The 27,742-nt window shown below is 49.8% G+C and overlaps 1 protein-coding gene across 1 annotated transcript; it reads right to left on the bottom strand.

Moving 5' to 3' along the window:
* Positions 1-1,579: 1,579 nt before the first annotated feature.
* On the bottom strand, positions 1,580-27,225 carry LOC111070105 (protein phosphatase 1 regulatory subunit 12A). The gene is made up of 7 exons (XM_022360427.2): positions 26,800-27,225; positions 14,415-14,688; positions 14,011-14,344; positions 11,121-13,949; positions 3,786-4,065; positions 3,595-3,715; positions 1,580-2,638 (listed from the first exon to the last, which is right to left on the bottom strand). The coding sequence occupies exons 1-7, from the start codon at positions 27,223-27,225 to the stop codon at positions 2,226-2,228; spliced, it is 4,677 nt and encodes a 1,558-aa protein (XP_022216119.2). The 3' UTR covers positions 1,580-2,225.
* Between the last annotated feature and the right edge of the window lie 517 nt (positions 27,226-27,742).

The raw sequence follows: 27,742 nt of genomic DNA, 5'->3' as shown, positions 1-27,742 counted from the left end.
TCGGCCTGTCACTGCTCACGGAGGCATGCTTAGCCCGGACAGGGCTGTTGAAATATTAATGCCACAAGCGAACCACCCACCCACACCCACACCCCCACCCCACAGACTGGCCCAGACACGGACACGAAAATGGACATGGACACTCTCGACGCCACTTGCGAGATCATAAAAGCCAGTTTGGAATTCAATTAGCAGCTCGACAAAGGCCCCGCTCCAGCTGGGCTGCTGGGATGTCTTCTCATAAGGCCATCGCATCATCGACTATCGACTGGCATCGATTGAGTGCAGCGATTATTGCGATCGCTCGCTGACAGCTGCAGCTGTAGCTGCCACTCGGCGCAGGCTGTCAGGCTGCCTCCGCTGACATTCATGGCCGTTCAGCAGCCATAGGAATGCCATCCACGGCCCACTTTGTGGAGCGGGGAAGGGGCTGCAGAAATCCGTGGAATGCCGTACAAATGTTGGTTCTCCTTTTGTGTGTGTGGGTGTGCTTTTTTTTGTTTTGTTTGCCAGCTTGTTTGCGCGTCTCTGGGCAGATGCTGAAATAATGATACCGGCGCCTGCAAAGCGAGCAATCATCTCGAGCCCGGAATGGAATCCATGCCAAGGACATGTGTAGCCTGCCGCTATTGTTTTGGCCACGTTTTGGCGCGGCTGAGTGGTTGTGTAGCTGTGTGGCTGTGTGTGTGTGTGTGTTTGTTAGTGTATAGAATCAGAATCCATGTTTCAATTTTGACATTTTCAACATTTATTTAGCGACAGCTGCCATGGACTTAGATCTACTGCGTAAACTCTTTAAATGCGATATGTATTATGCATTACATTACTTATAGTTTGATATATATTTAATGAAATGAAATGAAATCAGTTTAAGGCTGCTCCTGTTGCTGCTGCAGCCCCATCTCCTCCTCAGCCGCTCCTCGATGTTTTATACAATTTAAAAATCGCGACGCTTTTTGTATGCAATGCAATTATTCTCCATTTACAATGCACTCAGCGCGAAAGTAAGCAAACAGACAAACAACGGCTTCAATGGTTGGCTCCTCACCAGCAGCAGCAGAGCGGTGGGGTAGGGGTAGCAGCACCCTGGCAGGGTCGCGAAAGCGCAGACAAGTAAATAAAATTGCAAATAAAGTAAAAATGTTGAAATGCCAAAGAAATGCACGGTACATATTTTACATTTATTCATTCGCTTATTCTGATTCGGATTCTGTATCTGCTTCTGCTGCTGCTTTTGCTTTTGTTCCGTGTTTGTTGCTCTTGGTACTGCTCCTCTGCTGCTCTGCTGCTCCTGCTCCTGGTTAGCCTTCGCTGGTCTGGTTTTTTCCCTGCTGCTGCTTTTTGTACTGTTTGACTACAAAAGCGACGATGGGCGGCATGTCCTCACGCCTGTCGCCTAGTCCTGGTAAGCCGAGCGTTAATAACAACGCTTATCTGTGGCATTAGAAGCATCCCAAGCAGCAGCAGCAGTAGCGGCCACCCCCTCACCACCTTGCCCACAGCACACAGCAACAACGACACAAAAAATGATAATGAAAAACTGAAATAAAAGCGCAGCGGCAGCGCCAGCAGACAAACAAACAAGCAAACGGAAAAAAAAATATAAAAAAAAAACAACCAAAACAAAACAGAATGGAGGAGCAGAGCACAGCACTCACACGGGCCCGGGGTTGGCGGAGCACATAATTTAAGCTGCCGTTACTGCTGCTGCTGCTCCTGGTGCATGCAACGCTGCTGGCGTGACAACTTCAACTGACAGACGCAGAGCAGCGCCATCATCCATTATCAGCAGTTGGCCATCTTAAAGTGCAGCAGGGTGCAGCAACGGCGCACGAATCGACTGGCAAATACCCCGGAAGAGGTCTGGGCAGAGCCAGTCAGCAGGAGGGGCAGCAGCAGCAGCAGCGTCTAATATGCCCTGCTTAACCTCTGATTTTTTCCATGGTTTTCCGCCAGCAGCGGCACAGGAAACAAACGGGGGAAAAAAAAACGGTAACGGACAGCGGACAACGGGTGGTCACAACAACAGTGGCAGCAACAACAACAGCAGCAGCAGCATCAGCGACACAAAATGTTGCAATGGCATTGTTTTAATGCATTTGCCAGCAACAACGCTAGCAGCAGCAGCAGCAGTGGACTCTGGGGCAGGATGAGGGGCCGAGGCCAGTGACGAGGGCTGACTGTACGCACTGACTGTATGCCACATTACGTATACGGCGGGAGGGCTACTTGCCTCCGCCTCCTCCTGGCTCGCCCGCAGTATTCCCGCATTGCTGCTGCTTCTGCTGGTGGTGGTGCTGCTGCTTCTGGTATTGTTTGTGCGACTCGATGGCACTGCCATGCCCCGAGGAGTCCTTAACAGTGAACGTCACATAATAGCGTTTATTGCTGTCCAACTTTTCCGCTGGCAGTGAAATTAGTTGCTTATTCTTGCCATGTGACAGCTCCAGGGCCACCTTGTGGTTGCAACGGCTGCCAGCGCCAACGCCATCGCCGCTGCCGCCCAGACCGCCAGCCCGTCCGCTGGAGGCACGTCCACTGGTGAGTATTTTGGGCAGAAAGAAGCTGCTCACGCTGCCGGTCTTCTTGTAGGGTCCAAAGCCAAACTTGGGCATCGTGTGGTGATTCATCATGGGAACTGCAATATCAAGAATGGGCAGACAGACACATTAGATTAATGATCAAAGGGCGATCATTGCCAGCACCAGCACCAGCACCGCCACTCCAATGAATTGCCAGGGCTGTCAGAGGGGCCTCCTGTCAGGTGGCATGGACAACACTCTGCTAGATTGCATGCAATCGTAAAAACTAATAAGGGAATGGGTGTAGGAGCTGTAGCTGGAGCTGGAGTTGGCGCCTCAATTGCCACAGCTGGAGCTGCTGCTGGCTGGCACTCGTCGCTCACAAGCCATTTTCGGTGGCCGGATCAGGAGCGCGTGCTCAGCTGGGGATTAGTGTTGCCTGCTACTCGACTTTCTGCTACTTTCCACAAAATAACAGTATATAAACAGAAGCAGCAGCGGCAGCAGGAAGTGGCAAGGAGCACAGGGCAGGCAGGAAAAAGAAGGAGCAGCACAGCCGGGGCACAAATAAATGCGTTTTTAATTTGGCATAAGCCGGACGCATCCTTTTGAAGGCGAAAGCATCCATCCAGCCATCCATCCGCAGCGAGCGAGTGAGCGAGTGAAAGATGTAATAAATGTTGAAAGCCAGAAAGGCGGTCTGGTCTGGTCTGGGGGTATTTTTTAATTTGCCTCGCGCACTGAATAAACTGCTCGTAATTAGGATTTATATTTTTATGTGGGCCCTGGGGGGCAACTGGGGCGGCATTTGCTTTGAATTCGAGTGTCCGGCATGTCCGCTGCGACCCAACGCTTGACCCACTGCTGGCAGCGAGGGCGCGAGAGCTGGCAGTGAAAGTGTTTCCAAGCTCCTGGCCAAGCGATTTCACTTCGGAGTGCCATTCGCAGAATGCCATTGGAGTGGTGCCATTTTTCACGCTTGCACACACACAGTCGTTTAAAGCCCTCGGGGAGCAGCAGCACTGAGAAGCGGAAGACAAGAGACAAAGAGACAAGAGAGACAAGAGCTTACTGTAGGCGGCACAGGGAATGCCCGTGTAGGCGTGCGCCGCATGCAGGCACCGATGCGTCTTCGTGGTGCACTGCAGAGCCTTCTCGTAGGCATTGTAGTCCGGACTGAGACGTCGCTCCGCCTGCAACAGAGAGAACTGTGTGAGAGAGTGTCCACCAAAAAAGGGACGCGTAACAAAATGCTGGCCCCACCTCCTCGTAGACGTCGTTGATGTTCTGAAAGTTGTTGGTGCCCGGCTTCTGGAGTCCCTTGAGCGTCTCGTACAGGAACAGCTCAAAGTTCTTGAACGTGTACTCGCTGAAGTTGTAGCGCCGCAGCCGGGTGCCCGTCTCGCCGTTCAGCAGCACACACGATTTGTGGTAGTCGTCGACGGCCCGCTTCACCAGCACCGCCTCGTTCAGCTTGCTGGAGCGTATCTGCAGCGATTTCAGCTCCAGCAGATGCTGAAAGATCTTTCGTTCCATGTAATATCTGCGAATGTACGTAGAAACAATAAGGCAATGAAGGCAATAAAGTACACTGATAGAAAAAAGGCATAGTAAAAACGAGAAGGAACGTGTGAGTCGCTTCTAAAGACGCGACTCTACTTATACCCGTACTCAGTCAGTATTTACATTTTTGAGCATATGATTTTCAGAATTTAGAATTAAAAAAAAAATTTTACATATTACATTTTTTTGCTACATCTGTTATCTACATCTACATCTACAATGTATATTTTACATCTAACATGTAGATTATAGATGTACTATTCATATTCTACATCTTTTCCGCTAGGGGTTGCTCGCGCACTGAACGCGGCAGAGTGTGCGAGCGAGAAGGAAAATGAGTTTCGTTGTCGTTTGTGGGAGGGGGGGGCAGGGGAAGCAACTGAAAATTAATTTCTTCATTCTGGCTATAATTATGATCCGATCTAATTCAGATTCAGCAGTCTGGTAGATATGGGCATTCTCTACGATACTGCGTTTTTAGTTTTATCGTATCTTTAAAATTGTGCCTGCCACAGATTTTCGTCCTTTGTGGGGGCGGAAGGGGGCGGGGCGAAATTCTGAAATACACTTGTAGCAGTGGGATATCACATGAGTCTGGAAACCAAATTTGGTTGCCCTAGCTCTTATAGTTTCTGAGATCTAGGCGCTCATCGAGACAGACAGACAGACAGACAGACAGACAGACGGACAGACAGACATGGCTATATCGACTCGGCTATTGATGCTGATCAAGAATATATATACTTTATGGGGTCGGAAACGTTTCCTTCTCTGCGTTACACACATCCACTTTTACCACAAATCGAATATACCCCTTAACTCTTTTTTGAGTACGGGTATAATAACTACAATCATATTTGAATTTAAAATGCCATTTTTAAATACAAACATAGTAAAATTTAATAGAATTCACTTTGATTCAAATATAAATGTATTAAAAATGCTTTTTTAATCTTTAATCTAAATACAAAACACTTCAAAATAACTATAATATATTAAATTTGTAGTTTAATATGTTTCATATTTAAATGGAATATTATTATGACTTGATTTCAAAATTTTTGTTTTAAAATCAAATGGAAAACTTTTTATTTTAAATATTCCATATTAAATGAAATTAAATATTTTTTGTATTTATTTGAAATATGTTTATATTATTTTGTTTTATGTCCCTCGAATTCCCAACTGGTTCACGCTGCTGCAACCTTGAATACACAGTAAAATTATCTTACCGCAGGGGCATAATCACAACCAATGCAGTTCTACTCATGTTGCGATTATTTTTAGTTGCAAACTTTAACTTGGTGAATTTGGACTTGAATGTAGTACGCGTAGGCAAAATAATAATCGATTAGTTAAAAATGAATATAAATATGAAACATATTAGATTTAAATATTAATATATAACATTTAAATATGAAGCATATTAACATTAAATATGAAACATATTAAATTTGAATAAGAAACATGTTAAATTTGAATATGAAACATGTTAAATTTAAATATGAATATATTAAATTTAAATATGAAACATATTAAATTTAAATATTTCTATATTAATATCAAAATTTAAGTGAAAAATATTCAATTTTAATACAACCACTCTTGGATGAAAATCAATGGCATAAATATTAAAATCTAAGTGAAAATATTAAAATTTCAGGGCTTTTTTCTATCGGTGTAGGCTGCCTGTGCCATCCACTGTTCCATGCTCAGTTGGAATCAGCATCAGTATGAGCATCAGCTTCAGCAGCAGCCTCAGCCTCAGCAGCAGCCTCAGCAGCAGCCTCAGCAGCAGCCTCAGCAGCAGCCTCAGCCTTAGCCTCAGCAGCAGCCTCAGCCTTAGCCTTAGCCTCATGGAGCTTTGCGAGCACACAAAATAAATGCTGGCAAATGTACGTAAATTGTCATTTTGATATTTCGCGAGGCAAACAAAGGCACAGTCGCCTGCTGTGCACCCCACAAAAGACCTCCGTCCCACCACCCATTGTAGCCACCATCAGCGGCCCGCCCAGACAATGCGCGGCAGCAATAAAAGGCATCGTATTATTAAAAATTTCCTCAAAAATACTAAAGTGCGTACGCGCAAAAAATTCTATTAATAATTGAGCGGGCGAAAGGCAGTCAGAGTTCAAGTGAAATTAAAGCCAGCAACGGGGCCAGCACCCTCCATGCCTCCCTGCCTGCCTGCCTGCCTGCCGCTATGCCGTAAAATGTTATTAGAAATTATATTAAAAATTAGGCAAACACGAGGGTGGAGCAGGATGGGGGTGGGCATGGAATGTGCAGCACTTTAAGCACTCGAAAGTTGTTCCTTAAACCGTGCTCGGAGGCCAACAACTTTGTTCCAAATCAACTGACGGCATCGTCAACCGCATCCTCAGCGTCATCGTCATCGTCAGAGAAATGCATTTCACCGAAAAAACTAAGCAAATTTGTCGAGTGCACTTGGAGCGAGAGGCGGCAGCAGGAGGCAGGCAGCAGCAGCAAGAGGCAGGCAACAGCAGCAGAAGGCAGCAGCAGGAGGCAGCCTGCTGTTTATCCAGCGAGCGGTAAGGCTGGCAGCGCTTGACACTGCTCGCCACTTGGCTGCGCTACGCGAATTTATGCAAAACAATTTGACTTTGAAACAAAAGTTCATTGGTCGCTGCCCCAACCCACCCAGTGGCTGCCCAGGGATACCGCGGCAGAGCTGAGTGCCAGCTAATAAATGGCAAGAGGGCCCGGCCCGGCCCAGCCACCAAGGTAAGAATGCTTGTGAGCCAAAAACTGCGTAATAAATTGGACGAGAGCCCGAGAGCAGCCCGAATCCCCCGAAGCGGCTTCAAAGCGGCCAGCACAGCTCCAGAGTCTTGTGCCGCTCTGCTGGTGGCCATCATCATCCCACTTCTTCCGCTTGTTTTGCCGCTGCCTCTCCTGTTTCATGCTGCGGTCATCTGCAGGCTCCATCAGCATCAGCGCCATCTCCAATGCTCATCTTCATCACCATCACCATTTCCATCTTTATCTTTATCTTGGTCGTCATAGCCATCGCCATAGCCATCGCCAAGGCTTGTTTGCCGAAGCGCTTTTCAATTTTACGCCTCCCTCGCTTCTGGCTGCGCCATTCGGCTGCGCTTGAGCTGTTTGCAAGTCTTTCTCTTTGTGCCTGCGCCACCCGCCTGTGCAAATACTTTTTGCCATGCCATGCCATGTCCTTGGCACATTTTTTTGCAGCCGCTTCTTCTGCTTCGCACCTCCTGCCATTCGCTTTCCCCTTTGCATTTCCCTTCTGCTGTCGCTGTCGCTGCCACTGCTACTGATTTCCGTTTCCGCTTTACGTTCGCTTAGTACAACTTTCATTTCATTTTCTTCTTGTGCGGCGTTGATTTTGTGTGCTACATTTGCAACTGCAACTGCCGCTGCAGCGCTTCCAGCGACCGACCAACACAGGCTGTCCGACCCAACGACTGACAGCCACGCCCCAGCACCAGCAGCAGTCCCAGCTACAGTCGCTGCCCCAGCCCACGTCTTCCTGTTTGTGACACAAATGTGACAGGCAAAAAGTGCACGCACCACCAAAGTGGATGAAGTGGAAAGCCCGCCAGGCGGCAAAGTCAGCACAGGCCTAGGCACAGGGCTCGGCTCGGCTCTGCTTGGCTCTGCTGGAGCGCTGACAACGCCAGTGACAACAAAATGCAAAGAAATTAAGCGCTGCACAAGTTGCAACAGGAACAACAAAAAACACCGCCCACCCGCCTGCCCGCTGGCAATTTGTGCGCCACAAATAACAAAAGCGAGGCAGAACCTTTTGCCAAGTGTTAATGGCCGGACGAGAGAGGCAGGCAGGCGGCGGCTGCTGCACGTGGCCTGCATACAGGGCCTCTGCTTGAGCAGATTTCCAGGTGCGACTTATTTCTCTCCACTGAAAATCGATGGCCGCAGCCAGCCAGCGAAAAGTCTGCGGCTGATTTGAAAGTCGCCCGCCGCTCACTGTCGGCTTTCTTGGCTTCTTGGGTTCCCAAAAAAACTTTTCCGCTTCATTTTTCATTACGGCTATGTTCTTGAGCTCCCGCTTCAAACTTTGCCAAGTGCTGGCCCGAGAGCAGACCCACTGAGAGAGGGAGAGAGGGCGCTTTATCGTCTGGCGGTACTCCAAGTGGCTCTGGAATCTCGAAACACTCCAAAAAAGCATTGCAGCAGAGGTCAAAATAAACTTTAAGTTCGAAAAAAAAAAAAGGTATTTGATTTGCCATATTGCAGATTAATTAAGTGCTGGATAGTTTTGCATAATCAACGCTTAAAATCGGCCCAAAAATATGCCTAATTGCGTCACGGCCCGAGGGGGCAGTCGCCAACCGAAAAATGTATCCACAAGGATAGCCGATAAACTCGGCCTCCCCCCGCCCCCGCAGCCAACGTAACGAAATCCAAATATTTAACAATGTCAATTACGTGAGCGCACATTATAAATCCCAAATCTCACCTGTGCTGCTGGGACACACAACGGCACGGCACACCCCCAACACACACACACACCCCCAACACACACACACACACACTCGCAGCGCCGGTAAGTTATTTGTTTAATTTATGCGTCAGATAAAATTTTAATCTCTTTGGAGCCAAAAGCGAGCAGGGAAAATAAAGTTGGACGAGGCAGCAGGACCAGCCACCAGCCAGCCAGCAGCCAGCCAGCCACCAGGTTCCAAGTCCAAGTCGAGGGTCCATGGAAAATAGCATGCGAATGCAAAATATATACGAATAAAATGAAAAACAAAATCTCTATTTACACACTTTTCATGGGAATGCTTTGCATTGGGAGTGGAGTGAATGGGAGTGGAATGGGAATGGGAGTGGGAGTGGGGAATATTCTACTGGGAGCTATGGATTGTGGATTCACTTTTTACTTCATTTCAGACCCAACGTAAATTCTATTTTGTATATTCTTTTTTTTTTCTTCCCTTTCAGATTCCTTCTGTGTGTTTTTCGAGAATTAATTGACTCACTCTGTCGACTTGTTGAGGAAGTTGTTCTGGCAAAGTTGCCGGCTCTGAGAGGCTGCTGTGGGGCTGCTGTGGTGGGAGGGACACTTGTTTGACTTTCGGTGTCTCGTGCATTGCGTATACGCCGCATGGTGCGTATTTGCCGAAACCTTAACATGAAGCGCGAATGGGCGAATGGTTGCTTGTTTCTTGTTCTTGTTCTTTGGCTGCTTCGGCTACAGTTTGCCGGCTTATGCAAACAGCCGAGTTAAATATTTTCATTAGTCAAGTGGAAAGAATTATTTATGAAATGCGCTCGCCACCCGAAAATTTCGCTTTTGCTTTTGCTTCTGCCTTTGCTTTTGTTTGCCAGAGCAGAGCAGAACAGAGTTTCAGTTTCGGTTTCAGTTGCTTTTCCTTTTTGTTTTGGTTTTTGTTTTTTTTTGGTTTTCGGTTTGAATGTTTGCAAATTTATTCATGGGGCTACAAGGCAGATTAGCAAAATTAATAAAAGTCAGCTTACGCTTTTTAATTAAGTTCTGTGTGTGTGTGTGTGTGTGTGTGTGTGGCATGGCTTATGCAAATACATTAAATAAATACAATTGACTTTTAAGTTTGAGGCAGCAGCAGCAGCAGCAGCGGCTCCTGTCTCCTGGCTCGTGGCAGCAGCGTGTGTATTGATTCGCCCCCAAACCAAATGACAAAAATTAAATTACCGAGCAGAGCGCACGGCTCTAGGCCAGAGTTGGGTTCAGTTCTGTTCATCGCTAGTGGCGGCTTATGGCCCAGCCTTGGGGTGGGACGAAAGGATTTCCGGTACAAGCGGGCGAACACAAATGGTAATTGCCTTGCCGCCTCTTCCAAAAATTTCCCCGCTAATCTGCACTAATTCCATTTACAATTAGCATTAGCAAGTTGTAAACGGAGCCGCTCCCAGCGACTGAATGGTTTTCTCTTTGGTTTTTCCCGCCCCAGTGCCATTGCCTGCTCTGCCTGGCTCATTCTGGCTCCTCATTTTCATATTTTGCTCAAGTTTCTGCATAAACAAAGCAAACACACCGCAGGTGTGCCGCTCCTTGGGGAGCTGTGCCCCTGGTCTCTCGTCCCTGGTCCCTGGTCCAGTATTCTGTCTGTGCACCTAATTAAAATGCGCAACTCTTTGCCGGAAATGAGCATTTGGGGCTAATGACAAGGCCGGACGAGATTTGGCGGGCGTTCGTAAATCAGAATGGATATTAGTAGAGAGTGAAGGAGGCTACAGGCTCGCTGCTTGCCACTTGCCACTTGCCGCTGACCTAATTATGATTTACGTTTTGTGTTCTGCTCTAATCGCTTGACCCCTTTTGGGGCGGCAAATAATCAACGCAAATACATTAAATTGTGGTCTAATTAAGTCGGCCGACAAGCAGAAGAAGTCACGCTGGACAGCAGCGAGAATTGTATTAAGTACTTGTCACTGGTGTAGACGATGAGGCCAATTCATTTGTGTCAGACCCCCGCCGCCACCTGTTACGGTTACGGCTGCGAGCTGGGGTGCTCAGTGGGGTCATAGTTCATGCTCAAGTAGCTGGGGAAATGAACATTAATGCCGCGTTTATTGCCTTTAACCGCATTATAATAACTTTAAAGCGCGCTTTTTTATGGCGAACGGAAGCCGGCCAATTTATTTACTGACCAGCGAGCGAGCACAACAATGGCAACGCCACAGACACCCGCCAAAAAAAAAAAAAAAAGAGAAAAAGGCAAGAAATGAGAAATGTTGTCCAGGCTATTAAATCCCTGACTAAATTAAGTTTAAGGCGGCCTGTTCATGGGCAGGGGCAGGGGCAGGGGCAGGGACATGGTCGGGTGGCTGGCTGCAGGCAGTTTGATTACATTAAAAGGCCACCGAGAGCTGTGCGCGTGATACAATGCGAAGGAGCGGTGGGACATTCAAGTTGATTAAAATCAAGCATCAAGTAAATAAATCTACAGCCGAAAAGGCAGGCAGCCTCGCCACTAACTGCCTGAAGATTAATTTAAATGAATGAATCCTCCTCCTGGCCATCAGCTCTGATGGCCACTCACTCACCTACGAATGTTGCGCTGAATGGAGCGCGTGACGGCGGCCATGTCGCAGGCTCCCTTATCGCCGGGCTTGCGATTCTCCAGGCGGCTGCTGCACGAGCGACCGTCGAGCGTGGCGTATATGGGGCGCCGTGGCATGGCCGTGTGGGCGGACCGCAGGGTGGGAATTTTGCTACGCTCTGCGCGCGGACTGGGCTCGAAGCCCGAGTCCTGATCCTTGCTGGTCAGGGCGCCAGTGCCGCCGTCGCGCGTCTCCTGCGCATTCTTCCAGTTGCTGCGCGTCTTCGCTCCGCTGCGCACGCGCTTCTTGAGGCGACGCTTGCGACCGCTGGCCAGCGCATCAGCGGCACCAGTTGCATCACTGGTGGCTGTGGCTGTGGCTCCATCTACTGCTGCTGCTGCACCAGCCACGCCATGGCGATGGCCAGTGCTCAGGAAGCGACGCAGTGCACTGTCGTGCTCTGGGTCAATGCCATCGATATCGTCATCGTACTCCTCCTCGTCGTATTCCTCATAGTCGTAGTCCATCTGCTCCAGCTCCGCGGCGCTGGGCAGCTTGCCCGCTGCGCTCCCATCCCCCACCACTTGAAAGACTTGATTGTTTTTGTTGCTGTTGCTGTTGCTGTAGTCGACGCTCCGTCCGGGACGCGCTGCACGCTCCAGCTCTCCCACGGACTCGTCGCTCTGCAGCACATGGAAGCTCGATTTGCGTTCAGTGGCCAGTGGCTCGTCGGAAGCATTTGCCTTGCCCCCAGGGGCTGCCACTGGGTCATCGTCCGCCGAATCGGAGGGCAGCAGTGTGAACGAACGTCTCGACTCCTGCTCCCGTTGCGGCTGCTGTTGCTCCTGGGACTGGGACTGGGAGGCAGCTGGAGACTGAGATGGGACTGGGACTGGCGCTGAGGCTGAGGCTGAGGCTGGCGTTTGGGTGGCAGGGCGTGGCTGCTGTGCGGTTGGCGGCTTTTTTGGCTCAACCTGCCGCTTGGCTGGCTCCGAGGGGGGCTCCAGCTCCTCTTGAGTTGCTGCTGCTTCTGAAGGCTGCTCCCCAGCCTTTGGTGGTTCCGGCTCTGCGGTTTCCCCCCCACCACCGCCACTGGCTGGAGCTGGCGCTGTGGGCGTGGCAGGTGCAGGGGCTACTGGCTCGGGCGTGGGTGGGCTGTCTTTTGCCACCTTTTCAGCTTCATTCTGTGCCACCTCTGGCGGCGGCTCTTCGCTGGAGCTCTTGGACTCGCTGCTGAGGGCAGTGGCTGCTATTTTGATGACCTGCTCCACCTCCTTGGAGACCAGCTGTGTCTCCTCCTCGCTGAGCTGCAGCTTGGCCTCCGGCTGATGCTCCTGCTGCTCCTCCTGCTGCTCCTGCTTGACCTCCTCGGCAGCAGGCTGTTCCAGTGCCAGTTCCTCCGACGACTTGGCTGGCAGCTGCTCGGCATCGTGATGCACATCGACCTGCGTCACCACAGACTTGGCCGTCTCCTGCTCCTCGTCTGTGAGCTCCACGGCATGCGTCTCCCCCGCCTGGAGAGGCTCTGCCTGCAGGGACTTTTCGCTCTTGGCGCTCTGCGAAGGCGACTTGATGAACGTTCTCTCCTTGCTGGCTGTGTTCGGGGGCGTTTGCTGGGCACTGCCCGGCTGCTCCCTGCCCACGCTGCTGGCTGGTGGGTCGCCATGCACTTCGATCTGCTTCCTGGAGCCCTTGTTGTCTTCACTGCCCTCATCCCCATCGCTGTCGGGCTGCTCTTTGGATCGCCTGGAAGACGTGGAACGCTTCCGGGACACCACTCGCTCCTTGCGCCGCTTGTGGTAGCAGCAGTTCTCGCAGGAGTCCTCGTCGTACTCCTCGCCCTCCCACTCGCTGGAGCTGGCACAGCGCTCCCTGGACTGGCGGCGTCTGATCTCGATGTTGCTCTTGGAGCGGCACAGATCGCTGCACTTCTCGTGCTTCGACTCGCCGCAGCTGCTGGTGCGCCGGCGCAGCTGTCGCCGCTTGTGGCGCCGGCAAACGTGCCTCAGCCGCTGCTCCTTGCGGTAGGTCTCCTCCGCACAGCTGCAGACCGCATCCGCATCGGCATCCTCTCGGCCCGCATCCGTTTGCTTCAGATACACGACATACTTCTTGGAGCTGCGCAGATCCTGCAGCTCCTCCTTCTCCACGTACTTGAGCGGTCGCACCAGATCGGCCGCATTGGCTTCGTGGAACGGATTGCCCCGCCTGGTGGTGAGCTTCACCTTGTTCGAGGGCTGGCCGCCGTTCGCCTGCAGGAACTTGGCCGTCGAGCGATGGCCGCGCTGCAGTGCCCCATCGAGGGGGGTCAGCACCAGGCCCCGGGAGTTGCGATAGACGGCATTCACGTCCGCGCCATAGTCGAGCAGCAGCTTGCACATGTCCGTGTAGTCATTGGCCGCCGCAATGTGCAGCAGGCTGCGGCCATCGTTGCTGGTGGTGTTCACCTGCTTGGAGCGCTGCGCCAGCAGCCATTCGACCAGCTCCCTGCGCCCGGAGGCAGCTGCCTCGTGCAGCGGCAGGTCGCCCTTGGCGTTCCGCAGCCACAGATTCGCGCCGCGCTCCTTCAGCAGCTTCAACGTCTCGAACTGGCCCTTGGCGCAGCCACAGTGCGCGGGCGTGCGTCCCTTGCGGTCCTGCCGATTCGGATCCGCCTCCAGGTCCAGCAGACGGGCCGTGGAGTCGGCATGGCCCAGGGTCACGGCATAGTGCAGCGCCGTGCAGCCATTCGAGTCGATGAGGTCGGTTGGGGCGCCGCACAGGCTGATCAGCGTATCGATGCACTCGGTGTGGCCCCGCGAGCCGGCGCAGTGCAACGCCGTCAGTCCATCCCTGAAAGAAAAATAACAGATTTATTATCAGAGTATTTACGGGGGGGATACGGCCCACCCACTTGTCGGCACTCTCCACACGGGCGCCCGCCTTGACCAGTGCAATGACCGCCTTGGCGGAGCCCGCCGAGGCAGCCCACAGCAGCGGCTGCCTGCCGTCCTTGTCCTGCACATCGACACTGCTCTGCGGATGGGAGAGCAGAATGCCGAGTATCTCGAGGGCCAGTTTGCTGGAGCTGCTGCTGCTGCTGCTGCTGCTCGACTGCTGCTTGCTGTCGTAGCTGGCGCCGCACATCTGGGCGGCATAGTGCAACGGAGTGCCGCCATTCACGTCCGGCTGGGCGACATTGGCACCGGCGGACAGCACGGCGCGCAGCGACTCCACCTCGCCGCAAACTAGACGATAAAAAATGGGGAAAGTTTATATGAATCATTAAGGGCGGGGGTAGGGTAGGGTAATGCTCACCCGTTGCCCAGTGCACCACCGAGTGACCCTCATTGTCCACCGCATTCACGTCGGCTTTGTTCGCTAGCAGCAAATTGACCATCGCCAAGTTGCCCTGAATAACAGCCAAGTGAAGCGGCGTGAAGCCATCCTCATCGGCGGACTCCAGCAGCTCGGGGGCTGCGATGGCGATGCTGGCCGCCGCCACGAGGTCTCTTGTCTGCTCCAGGTCCTGCGCCGCACAATAATGCAGCGCGTTGCGATTGCTGCGGTCCCGTTGCCGCAGCAGCTGAGGCTGCAAAGCCAAGCAAGAGAAATGATGGTAAGGTAAGATTACAAACGTCTATTAACAGGTTTTCCGGCTCAAAAATTAATTATGCCGCTCAGCCATTCACTTGTCGATGGTGGATGATGAGGATGATGATGGGGAAAAGCGAGATGCCACCTGCTGAGCTGAGTTGCAGGTTCAATCGCCTGAAGCCACGGCAGTTACCGCAACCGATTAATAAACTAATTAAAATGTCATTTGCATATTGCATCAATTTATGCCTGCTCCAATGTGGCAGCAGCAGCAGCGACATTTGCCCCCGACATACCGACATGCCAACATCTCTGCCTCTCCCTCTTTCTCTCTCTCTGGTCTCTCTCTCTCTCTCTGTCTCTCTCTCTGTCTCTCCCCCTCTGGTCTGTCTCTCACCTTTTATTTTTTGCTGTTTGGCCGCTGCTATGTTTGATAGATCGCGTAATTGTTGCGGGCCAAAGCCTTAATTGCCAGCAAATATTTTTACAAAAATATACACACACGTATACATGCATATATATATATATATATATATGTACATATATGCTTGTTTATTTAACCAGCCAAGTTGTTGGTGGTTGGCCTGATTGGTTGTCTGTCTGGCCACCTGCCTGGCTGCCTGCCTGGCTGCTTGGTTGGTTGGTTGATTGGCAAAACGAAAGCAATTATTTTTTCCAAACATATCACGCCCCGGGCCGGCACGACACTCACACGCGTTAAGTGCAGAATGGCTGAATGGCTGCGAGTACTCGCCAATTAATTATTAAACCATACATTTATGCACGTTAATCATGTGGAAATTATTACCCAAAAAACAAGCACAAAAATTAATGCGCAGAGTGGAAAACGCGTCCGATGCCTCGCTGTTGGTCAGTAACTAAAGCAACAGCACAGGCAACGGGCAACGGCAACGGCCAAAAAAAAAGGTAAACAAACGCAAAGCGTCGCCTGGAAAGTGCAAGTGTCGGGACGCCTGGAAACGGCCAAGAAGCGGGCTGGAAAATCGTTGTCCTTGGCAACGTGGTGAGTTAACGCTGCACTTGAAGAAATATACTAGTAATTTCTAGCGCTTATCGGCAGGTGAAAATTCGGAAATAAAATTAAGCGAGAAGGAACGTGCGAGTCGCTTCTGGGGACGCGACTCTACTTATGCCCGTACTCAGTCAGTCAGAGTTAATATACCCCTTAACTCTTTTTTGTGTGCGGGTATAAAAAATAATAATAAAATAAAATAATAATAATATTTTATTTTATTTTATTTGATTTTCTTGCTCAGTAAATTGCTTGCTGCTGCTGCTGCTGCTACTTTTGCTCACCAGATTTGCGTTTGCATTTTTGGCGCGCAAAATCACGTCAAACTCCAGGGGGGGCAACGTAAACATGTTCGCCGTGCGGCCGTTGGAGTCGTCGCCATTTGCCGTGCACTCTGCTGGCGTGTCAAAACATGTCAAGTGCACAAAAAATACTGTCGCCGCCGCCGAAAAGTATGCTAAAACTTTGCCCCGCTGCTGGCAGGAATTCGCAATGCGACGACAGCGACGTCGACAGTGGCAGTGGCAGCGGCAGCAGCAGCGGCAGCACGCAAATGTGAAAGTGAAAATGTTGGCAAATCGTCGAGAATTCTCACGACTAGAGAAAGATAGTAGGGAATAAGGAGTAGTAGGATAAAGAGACGCCTAGCCGAGAGAGAGGAAGTTTTTTGCCCCACTGACATTCGGGTGGCGTGGGTGGCGCCTTATTAGGCTTCCCCAACTAACTTTTGATGTGGTCCCTGGGCCAAGTTTTGTGCTAATTCTCTGGCTCCCACTGCCACTGTTTATCTTTCCGGCTGGAATGAATGATTGACTGACTGACTGACTGTGTTGCTGTGTTCCAACCCACAATCAATTTCTAAAATCATTTCGGGGCACGCCGCATTCTATTTATATCGGGCGCCAACTATCGCGTGACTCTCGTAAAACTGTCCTAAAGACAGCCATCCACCCACCGCCTCTTTGCTCGTTTGGCTGCCCAATTTATTGCACATTTTTATTGTGGGTCGAACAGGCGGAGGAGCAGCTCGATGGAAGAAGAAGAAAAGTAAGACGAGAAACTCTTGCGCCAAGAACAAGAAACTAAAAGCGTTAAAAGTTTCGACTCTTAAGACATTTGCGTGCTCCACAGAACAGTGGCATGATGGGCGTGCCTAGCTAAGGGCCAAAAGGGGGGGGGCGCAAGGACTTTGAACAACAGGTCCGATATATAGCCCACGATATATACCCCACTTTCGGTGTTTTATTTGCCGCAGTTCGAATCGGTTCGGATTTCTGTGTGCCTGCCATCTGGTATTTGACTTTCTTGGGCAGTTTTTGAGCGCCAACATCAATATTTAATGTTTCACTTAATTTACAGTTTGCATGGGACTCCCCCCATTTACCCATTTTGGATGCCTCATATTTTTGTGGCCCGTTGATTGAATCGAATTTGGTTTTTGGCTGGCTGGCTGGCTGCCTGCCTTACATTTCCCTTTTTGTTTGCCGCAAAAAAACTCCAGCGTTGCCTGTTTATTCTTTTTTGTTGTTCGCAGCGAAAAAAATATTTACAATGAATGATTTTTATTTGCTGCTTCCGCTATCTGTTCTTGGCCCTGCCACTGCCACTGCCACTGTCCGGGTCTGCTGCTGTTTGTTTCTTATGCCGCGGCGGACCTACGCTGCTGTCCGGATTATGAATAATTCAAATAAACTGAAATGATACCTAAAAACTTTGACAGCCCGGTTGCTGCTGCTTCCCCTTACTTCCCCCTGCTTCCTGTGCCCTTTCCTTCGCCTCCTGTTGTGTTGATGGTGGCACAAAGGAATGAGCCAAGATGTGGGGGGGCAGCAGCGTCAAATAAAGTTCTACCGCTGCTGCTGCCTCCCACTGATGCTGCCTCCCGCTGCTGCTGCTGCTTTTGTTATTATTATGATGATGATGATGATGGTTGGTTGGTTGGTGTGATTGTTGCCGCATTCTCTGCCGCCAGCGGACTGGACATCCCCCATTGCCCGCTTCTGTTGGTGTCATGCAAATTTGCATTCAACTTTCTACATTCAACCCAAACACAGAATGAAATGCGATAATCAAATACGACCAACAAGCACGGGCTCAAAAGGGAACAGCAACAGCAGCAGCAGCAGCAGCTGCTGGCTCCACCCCACCACCACCAGGGTCCATAGCTAGATAAAACTTTGGCATTGCCAGATCCAGCAGCATGCCCTACTCTACCCACCATCCATCCGATTGCCATTCGCCATGCCATTCGCTGTTTATGCCATTTTAATAGTTCTTTAAACAAATAAAACGTGCCCTGGCCGCACAAGCAGCGCTAAACCATCAGCAGAAAATCAGGGAAAAACTGGGAAAAACAGGGAAAAACCCCTAGAGGCAGTAATATAAATCGAATTGTCATAACCAATGGAAAATATTGCCCTGCCAACTGCTGAATGAAACAACATTCTGCTGCTGCCTGATGCTGATGCTGATGCCGTGTTGAATTTGTTAATTTTCTTTTTTTTTTTTTTGTGCACTCGCAGACAAAACATATTAAAAACGAAACGAAAGAAAAATACCCAGAAACTGGGTCAGCGTATCGCAGTTTTAGTTTCAGCAGATTACTGGCCCAAATGAGCTACAAAACAAACACAACAAACACACACAAAAGGTGAGCATTAAATCCTGGCAGCGGGGGATTTATGATGCCCATTCAACATGCCACAAATACAGCAGCAACAGTTAGGTTAGGCCTTCCCCCTGCCTACCCCAAGTATGGACATAAAACTCGAATTTTAACGACTCTTCGCCTGTGCAGGGCCAATCGTAAGCTGGCATCGGCACGTGTTGTGTTCTGCTGCTGCTGCTGCCTTTCGGACCTTAAAACTTTCTTTGGGCTTTTTCTACCCCTTCGGGGCTTAGGGAGGGGGAGGGAGCAGACCCCACTCGCATGTGTATCCTCGAGAGTTTATGAATTTAGAAAGAAGCCACAAAGACACAGGGAAATAATTTGTATTGGTCGAGTATTTGCATAACTGAAGCGACAACTGTCGGACTGAACGCTGGAGACCCACAGGATCATCTGTGCGAAATCAAAGCCACCCAAAAGAAAAGAGAAAAGAGAGAAACAAAAACAAAGAAGGGGCGGGGGCAGGCTGCCTCTGTGGTCAGTGGCAGGGCTTATTATTCATATATCGTAGTCCATTAGCATAACAATGAGATGGAAGCTGGTCACAGCAGTCACAGGAAGTTAAACTCCTTTGAATAATACGCATACGAGACGTGAGCACCCCCCACCCCACCACCCCGCCGGAATAAAGTGAAAGAAAAGACACGCAAGGAGAGTGAGTTTTATTGTTTACGCAGCGGAAGTGCGTACAAAAAACAAATACAAATACAAATAAATATATAAAGCATAAATAATAATGAATGGAGACACAGCCGCCACAACAATAACAGCTGAGCTGAGAGCAGCTTCTGGGGCTACAGCAGGAGCCAGGAGCCAACAGACAGGACTCTGCACACTGTGCTACATGATAATGCATAACAAATAAAATACATGCATGGCCTGAAAGCCATGAAAGGGCACAAATGGCAACTGGCATGCGAGAGAGAGAGAGCAGGGCCACAGAGCAGAGAGCACAGAGCACAGAATTCGAGTTAACGCTTCGTTGGACAGCACATCCGCCATAATTATGTGTGACGCGACAGCAGAGAATGTGGCACATTAAAAGGTTAGAGCAGGCCTGAAGCAGGAGCAGGAGCAGAAGCAGGGCAGAAGCAGGAGCAGAAGCAGGGCAGCAGCAGCAGGAGCAGAAACAGCCCAGAAGCAGCAGCAGGAACCCTCCCCCCCAGGGGCTTGCTATAGCCAAAATACCGGAAACTCTTTTGCAGGCGCCTTGGGGTCGGCCGCCCTGTCCTGTCCTGCCCTGCCCTGTCCTGTCCGCGTGCTGCTTAAGATGTCAAGTGACCACCACACACAGACGGCACTCAATGGCAAATTTATGCAGACAATGTGCCATTCATATGTTAATCACATTTACCCGGCCACTGAAGATGTCTTTTAATTAATGTAAGCGGCCAAGTGCACAGGTGGGGGGGGACAGCCACAGCACAACAACAATGCCCACAAAAGAAGCACCTGCAGCTGGGCGTGGCAGCAGCCTCAAGTCTCAAGACGCCAGACTAGCGTCTGTTACTGCCTCTGGTTCTGCCTCAACCCACTGCCACTGCCACTGCGTTGCTCTTGCAGCAACTATAATTTGCATGCTCGGCAGACAATGCTCCAGCTACAGATACACCGCAGACAGAGATAGATAGTGCCACAGAGAGAGAGGGAGAGAGGGGGAGAGCACAGAGTAGAATGATGCTCTCTGTGTGCTCTAACTGTTGTTGTGGCACCTTTTATACTTCTAATTAGTGCCACGTTGCCGGCTGCAGCAACAATGGCGGCTGCTGCTGCTGCATGCATTGCCGTTGCTGTTGCCTTTGCCGCTGCTGTTGCCTTTGCCGCTGCCTGTGGAATCAGGCCCCTTTGTTGCGGCTCCTCCACCTGGCTGATCCTTTAGGAAGCGTTTCACGGTGCAGCATTCTTAAGTAGTTTTGGCAATTATTTACAGCTACTTTGGCTCAGAGCAGAGCTCCCTCAGAGCACCCCTATCCAGCCCCTGCCCATGCCCCTGCCCCTGCCCCCTAGCAGCATTCTCTCCATCTTTCATCCGCTTTAACCTGAACTCATCAAAAGGTTTTGCCGCACGGATTATTATTATGCTATGTGCCATGTGGCAGGCGGGCTACTGCTGCCAGCTTTCAGCTTCCAGGTTTCGTGTCTCGTGTACAGGTATCCATGGGATTCCGTGTACTCCTGCTGCTGCTGCTGTTACTCCTGCTCCTGCTGCTCCTCCTGCTCCTGCTTCTACTCCTCCTGCTGCTCCTCCTGCTGCTGTGTAGGTAAACTTTCGCATAGTTTTTATGCCGTGCAATGGATTAACAACAACGGCAAACTTTCATTTTGATCTACAAACTTTGTTGGCGGTTCGAGCTGCCCCACCAAGCCACAGTTCAGCATCAGCTCCCCTATCCCGCGCTCTGCCACGCTCCACAGTCAGCCATTTCAATCTCAGGTGGTAAACTGTTTGCTAAACATCAACAGCAATTTCCATGCTTTAACAGCAATTCAATTCCCCGGCCAGCCCATCATGCCGTGGCATGCCTCATGCATACTTTAAAGAGTGCCGATCGGATACGGAGAACATGAACATGGGCTCGATGCCATGTCCATGTCCCCTGCATAATTCATTGGACAAGTTTTTGGTGAGTTGTAAGTCATGGCTCAAGTTTTTGTCTAAATCGAATTAACTTGCAAAATATCTGAGAAACTTTACGGGGAGACTCCGTTCGCTCTCTCCAGCTCTCTCTCTCTCTGTGTCTCAGTCTGGTTGTAAACGTGGCTTGGGTCAATTAAAAATTATGCAGAACCCCCGACCCCCCGGATTCACAGTAATTTCCGCAACAGAAACTTTCTCCACTCTCGGACAGGGACTCTGTACTCCGGACTGTGGACTGTGGACTGTGGACTCTGAACTCCGGACTGTGGACTGTGCACCGAAGCGCATTAAAATTAGTAACAAGCCATGCTCATTTGTGTCAACTTTGACTGTCATTATGCACTCGGAGCAAATATTGTTGGATGCCGACGATAGAGGCAAAAGTTTTTGGCAGCGCCCCCAGTCTCCCTACTGCGACATTTGCCCTGCTGCTCCTGCGCTTGTGATTAGCCTGCTGGGCATTTCCTTGAGCAAAAATGTAGCAGCAGCATACAAATTCATATGCGGATATCCTATATGTCCCCTAGCCCTGTGCCACTCCGCAACTTTGGCCAGCAGAACTTCGGCCCGGCAGAAGTTCTGGCAACTGGCAGTCGTAGCAGTAACTGGGAAACGTGGAATGCTGTGGCATGGAATGGAAACTGGCGGCAACCGGCAGACGGAAGTCATTCCCCAAAGCCAAACAACAGTGACAGCAAACCCCCAGATATATGCACCCGCCGCAACCCGCACAAGCAGCAGCCAAGGCAGCAGCCAAGGCAGCGACGCATTGCAAGACAAATTTCTATGATTTCAGTAATTAATTTGCCATTGCAAAGTTTGACGCACAACCGGGCAGCCAGTCAGCCCAGGCCAACTGGCTTACCCAACCAAATAGAGTCCGGCAGTCTGGCTGTCCGGCAGTCCGGCTGTCCGGCAGTCTGGCTGTCCGGCAGTCCAGCGGAGAGTCATCCTCGTCATAGTCCGTCTGCTATTTCTGGTGGTTTCTAATTAATTGGACAGCTGTGCGGCTAAGCCGCCGCATATGGATGCCACACACTCGTGCAGCTCCAGCTCCCAGCGCCCGGCTCCAGGCAAAGTTGGCTGCCCCACCGCCCGATTGGAAATGGGGTTTTGTGCTCAATTAGCCAGTGACCCTCATTTGGGTTGGGCCAACTTTTTGATGATGACTAAAAACCTCAAACCCTTTGCCCTTAATTTAACTGAATGGCAATGGCGATGACGCTGGCGCTGGGGAGCTGGCGCTGACTTTTATTTGGACATTTGTGTGAGGCCATGGCGTTTAATTAATTGTATTCGGACATGCTAAACTGTCGAAAAACTTCGCTCGATCACATGCAAATGCCAGAGGTCAATGGGGGCGGGCGGGGAGCCAAAAGGAGTCCAACAACGCCCCAATCAGCCATCATGGGCTGGGCTGACTCTAGCAGTGATTGCATTCTAGCAACGAGTATCTGGGCTGTTGCAGCAATTTGCTTTACCTGGCTGGGCAAACAGCCCAACGATTAATTAAAAATTCAAATGACTGCAACTGAAGTTAAATAGATATTGTGAAATAATCTGTCGACTGTTCGGGGCGCTTGGGGGGGGCGGCAAATCAAATGAATGAAGCGCAGCCAAGAAGCGAACCGATTGAACCAGGCTACTCCGCTGAATAAAATGCGCAGGAGGAGAAATGCAAACTTTTTCAACGTCATTTTTAATGAATTTTCAACAAAATGTGCCAAACGTGTTGAGCGGCAAAGCGGGCAGGGCAGGGCAGGCAAGAACGAACGAGAGTAAAAATAGCAATTAAAATTACCAAGCGAATGCCGGAGCCAAGCAAAGCAAAGGAAAGGACAGCGAGGTTGCCAAAGGTACAGCAGAAGGAGGGAGGGATGGGTGGAACTCGGCCAAAATGATAATAATTTGCACATTGATTGAAGGCAAAGCAAACTGCCAAAAAAGAAAGTGCGCTGAGTGGGTGTAATTAAAAAAATTTCTCACTGCCACCGAAGGTCAATCAATCGAAACTAATGGGAGGGAAAAAAGCTGTGGAAATCTGAGCAAATACATTTGCTAAACTGTTTGCCATTCTGCAAGCTTCAAAATTATAAAGCAAAGTTTAGGGAGACGGAGAAAAAAAAGTGCGTACAGAATTTTAAATTAATTTTGCACGACAACTTTTCAGCGAACTCGAAGAGGAAAAGCCAGCCCAGCAGAGCTGCTGCTTTGTGATTTCCACCACACAGAATTCCCATTCGCATTTCCCCACTGGGTCCAACATACCCTGTACAAAAAGTACTCCTTAAAGGCTATATGGCCGCAGGCTTCCATGCAAATTCCCTGCCCTAGGATTAAGTGGCAGTGCAGGGCATGGCCTGGGTCCAGCATTTCTTGAGTTGTTTTGCTCTAATATTATTTGCAACAAACAAAAGCCAAGCCCCATGCCTTGGCTGGCATCTCCTGTGGGCTAACAGAGCCAAAATCAACTTCTGCAGCTGACTTTTGAGCGAAAACTTTTGCTTAAAGCTGTAAAGGCGAATGGATGGCTGATGGCCAAGCTGCCGGGCCCCTGGATGGCTGGATGGCTGGCTGAATTCCTGGATAACTGGCCGACTGACGGCTGCCGGTGGCCGGAGGGCCGCAAATCTTAAGTGAAAATAAATAATTCACACCTGCAGCAAGCTGGGGAAGCCTCGACTCGAAACCTCGGCAGAGCAGGGCGGGGCACACACACACATAGATAGACATACAATTACCAACTTGTGGTGTAAAACTTCAGTTTCGAACTCTTGGCTAAATTGCGGTTTAAACTTGAAGCCGGCAAAGGTAACGAGAGCAACCAGAGAGCAGGGAGAGAGAGCCTCCAGTGACCGACCCCGGCGCGGAGGTGGCACAATTACGCCATTAACATTAACTAAAGGCAGAGGCGGTGGCGGCAGCGGAGGCGGGGAAAATAAAGAAAAAGCTGGGGAAGAAGCTGGGAAAAACCCTGGGAAAAGCAAGGGAAATACACTTGCACAGAGGCAGGCAGGCAGCAGCAAACAATGCTAGGAGCCAAAAAGTTTTATTTTCTAAGAAATTAAGACTTAATTGGTAAAAACAGCAACAACAACGAAACAATAAAGACGTACGACAAGATATTGAAGTGGGGGAGGGGGTGAGTGGTTGGTTGAGGGGTTGGTAGGTCGCCAGTAAAAACCAACATCAATGAAAAGTTTAAGCAAAACAATAGCAGAGGCAAGTAAACAACGTCGATGGATGTTGCCTGCCTGAGTGCCCGCCCTCTCAGTCCCCAAAGCAGCTGAAAAGCCACCAAAGATGTGTACTACCCACTGGTAAATACACACAATACATACACTATACACTGGGCGAAAAGTTAGATATATAAGTCAAATGGAGAACAAATGCAAAGTTGCTTGTGAAACATCGAAAGTATCGAAAGCTTTAACTGAATATTTAATAACTCTTTAAGTGAAAGTAGTTTCGTGTGGCTTTGTTTTTCTCTGTGTTCTATTCTGCCATATATATACATATTTTTAAGCGCCTGTGAGTCTTTTGTGTGATTGTGTAGAGCAGTAGTTGTTACTCATACGCCATGTTGAACACAGTAATAATATCGACAACAACGAAAAAAAAAAAACGAATAAAGCGAAGCAAGACAAAGACAAACCCTCGAGTGAAGTCGAGACAATTGAAGAGTGCTCCAGCCATAATTATATCAAAATATAAATACCTACAAGAAATAAAAACGCGAGGCAAACATCAGCAAGTGAAGGACAGCCACCAGCCAAAACAAATAGACGTTTTTTAATTATTCCACAGAACAGAAAAAAGAAGTGTACACGGCGCGACTCTGCACTCTGCACTGCGTCTCGAGTCCAGAGTCTGGAGCCAAAGACGGCAAATTAAAGACATTAAAACTTTTAATAGCTTAGACGGCCTTATCGAGCCCGACACCACAGCACCACAGACATAGAGAGAGAGAGAGGGAGCGGGAGTGGTAGCCACAGACATGCAGAGACAAGAGACAAATTAAAACATGTCTTACAGGCACAAGATATAACAGAATAAACAGCCAGGGCAGCAATAAGCAGCAGAGTCAACAACAATATCACAGCAAACGAACATTAATAATATCAGTCAGCAACTGGCGGCGTAATTACATTCACATTTTGCACAGCTCTCAGCTCACATTTGAACTTAAACTCAAAGCTCCTATCCAGCCGCATTTAAATACAAATATATTTTGGATAAATCTGCTCGCTGGAGAGACAGACAGATCGGGGCAGATAGTGCCAAAAAGTTGATAATTTTGTTGCAGTTTTTTCTTATAGTATTTTTTAAATGTGGCAGCGTTGAAGCATTCACCTTTCTCTTTCACTTTCTCGCTGAAATGAAGAACTTATGGTACATAGCGCATACGCACCGTTAGCCGGGAAAACCAATTTGTTCGCCCCCAGTGTCTGGGCTCATTGGTTTCATTTGTTTTTCAGCTGGCAGCCACTGAAAATGCGGTCATGTTGTCGTTGTTTATGGGGCCACATAAAATAGGCGGCACAAGTAAGTAATAATCGCCAGCATTTGCCATATTTCACAGGCAAATAAACTCGTTTCCAGTGCGTGAATGGGTGGGTGGATGGGGCTAGGCAACCGAAATGTCATTTAGCAATTACATAACCAAGCAAACTGCCGTAGGGCCATGCTAAGGGTGGGGCTGGTAGGCTTTCTCATTTAAGTATTTGCGCAAAAAGTATCTCGCAAAACATTGCGCCAATGCTCAGTGGCAAAGCCATTGCCATTGCCAATGCCATTGCCAATGCCAATGCCGGGCAATTTCACATCAAATTTGGCGTCAATATCAATTACCAGAGCGCAGGCACGTCAAGTGTCCGGAAATGAAGGCATTTGTCAGGGCTCACAATTGGGACTGTCGAATAATTGCAAAACTAGCAACATCCCCAACATAATTACAGGCGGGGGCGGGGCAGAAAGGGAAGAAGGCCTTGAAAATTTATCTGCGTTCAATTAAAAACTTTTCAAATTTCAATTAAATGTGAAATTGGCATATTTAGCCGAAATGCTTGACGAGTGAGCGAAGCAGCCAGAGACGGACAAACCGGACCGAAAAGGAATCAAATGCTGTGAACGAAAGGCCAAGGAAAGCAAGGAAAGGCGAAGCCCCAAAAAGAGGGAGAGGGAGAGAGTGCCAAAGGACCATTTACCACCATTCAGCATTCAGCATTCGGCAGCATTCAGCATTCGGCTGGCATAACTAAGCCTGGGGGATTATTTTGTCAATTTTAAATGTCCTGCCATTTACAGCATTCAAATTCAACTCGCCTTTGTTATGCCCCAGCTTGTTGTAGAAATGTTTATGAAGCAATTAGGCGCTCTGAACTGTGAACAATGCGCCGAAATGACTGCAACGGAAATTTAAAGACACCCATCGGTAGTGGCTGGTGGTAGGGACAGGGACAGGGGCAGGGGCAAGCAGGAAGCATCGAAAGGGTTTTGTGTGTGTGTGTGTTTTGGCTTTAAGCATTGTGCCGGCTCATCGTGACTGCAAAAAGATTAAAATCTTGTTACGCCTTTGCCTGATTTGAGGCCCTTTGTTGAGGCCCAAAGATGACTAGCTGGCTGGCTGGCTGGCTGGGGCTGGCTTTTATATTCGGATCGCCCCTACCCTGACTGCCTGGCCACACTTGAAGTTTGCTAGCTTTTTACCGCTGAACCGTAACACATGTTTGTGGGGGTTGCTGCGTTAGGGCGGCTGGGGGCTTACCTTGGCGCGCATCTGGGCGAGCACTTGGACAATGTCGCCGCGCTGACACGCATACATAAGACGGCTGCAGCCCTCGGCGAGACGTCTTTTTATGGCCGCCGACTGTGACACTGAATCCTGGCTGGCTGCTAGCTCGACCACTGGCACTGGCCCGGCCAGTGGCTCCGTTTCTGGCACGTCCACTCCAGCTTCCGCTGCCGCATCCGTGTCCGCATCCTGGCTGTTGCTCGGCATAGCAATGACTTTGTCTGGCTGCCCCAGCTGCCCCTGCTGCCGCTGCTGCTGCCTGGTGCGTGTCCGACGTGGCAGTGGACTCTCGAATTGCAAATGCTTTTTGGCGGCCTTCAGACGCGGCGGTTTGGCTGGTCCCTGTATCGGTACCGAGACCGTCACGCGCTTCACTTCCGGTTTCGTAGGCTTCTGCATCCTCTAATGTTTATATTTGTGTTTGTTTCTCTCTCAGCTCTTTCTGCTCCTCCTGCCCTTCGTGTACTTTTCGCTGGTTTTCTGTTTCACTCATTTTACGTTGCTTTGATGCATTTTGGGTTCGTCTCTTTGCCACTTGGTTAGCTTTGCCCCCACACCGCCTATGCCGCCGCCTGGCTGCCACCGCCCATGCATAATTAAACACTAATTTGTTTGCTCACAACTGCTTGGTTATGGCTGCCTCGATGCGGGTCCTCCTCGCCGCCGATAGTTTGCGGTTTACGTTGACAGTTTTGCTAGTTCAAAGTAAATACATTTTGGGCTTTTGAGCGTAAACGGAAGTGGCGGAAGTGCGCGTGCAAGCAAGAGTCGTCTTTGTGTCTCTGTGTCGGTGTGTCTCTGTGTCGGTGTGTCTCTGTGTCGGTGTGTCTCTGTGTCGTTGAGTCTCTGTGTCCCCCGTGTGTGTGTGCTAATATGCGCACAGCTTTCAGTCGAACGCCTTTTAAATTTTCAACAG

The sequence above is a fragment of the Drosophila obscura genome, unplaced genomic scaffold, assembly GCF_018151105.1.
Source record: "Drosophila obscura isolate BZ-5 IFL unplaced genomic scaffold, ASM1815110v1 contig_150, whole genome shotgun sequence".
Classification (NCBI taxonomy): Eukaryota; Metazoa; Arthropoda; class Insecta; order Diptera; family Drosophilidae; genus Drosophila; species Drosophila obscura.
The sequence above is the reverse complement of the archived record's forward strand: the minus strand, read 5'-3'. Positions and strand labels throughout refer to the sequence as shown.

Coding starts and splice junctions, on each gene's coding strand:
- LOC111070105 (XM_022360427.2), bottom strand. CDS start 27,225: ATGCAGAAGCCTACGAAACCGGAAGTGAAGCGCGTGACGGTCTCGGTA. Junction 14,689..26,799: donor TCGCCCAGATGCGCGCCAAG/GTAAGCCCCCAG, acceptor TTGGCTTTGCAG/CCTCAGCTGCTGCGGCAACG. Junction 13,950..14,010: donor CGTGTGGAGAGTGCCGACAA/GTGGGTGGGCCG, acceptor TTTTTCTTTCAG/GGATGGACTGACGGCGTTGC.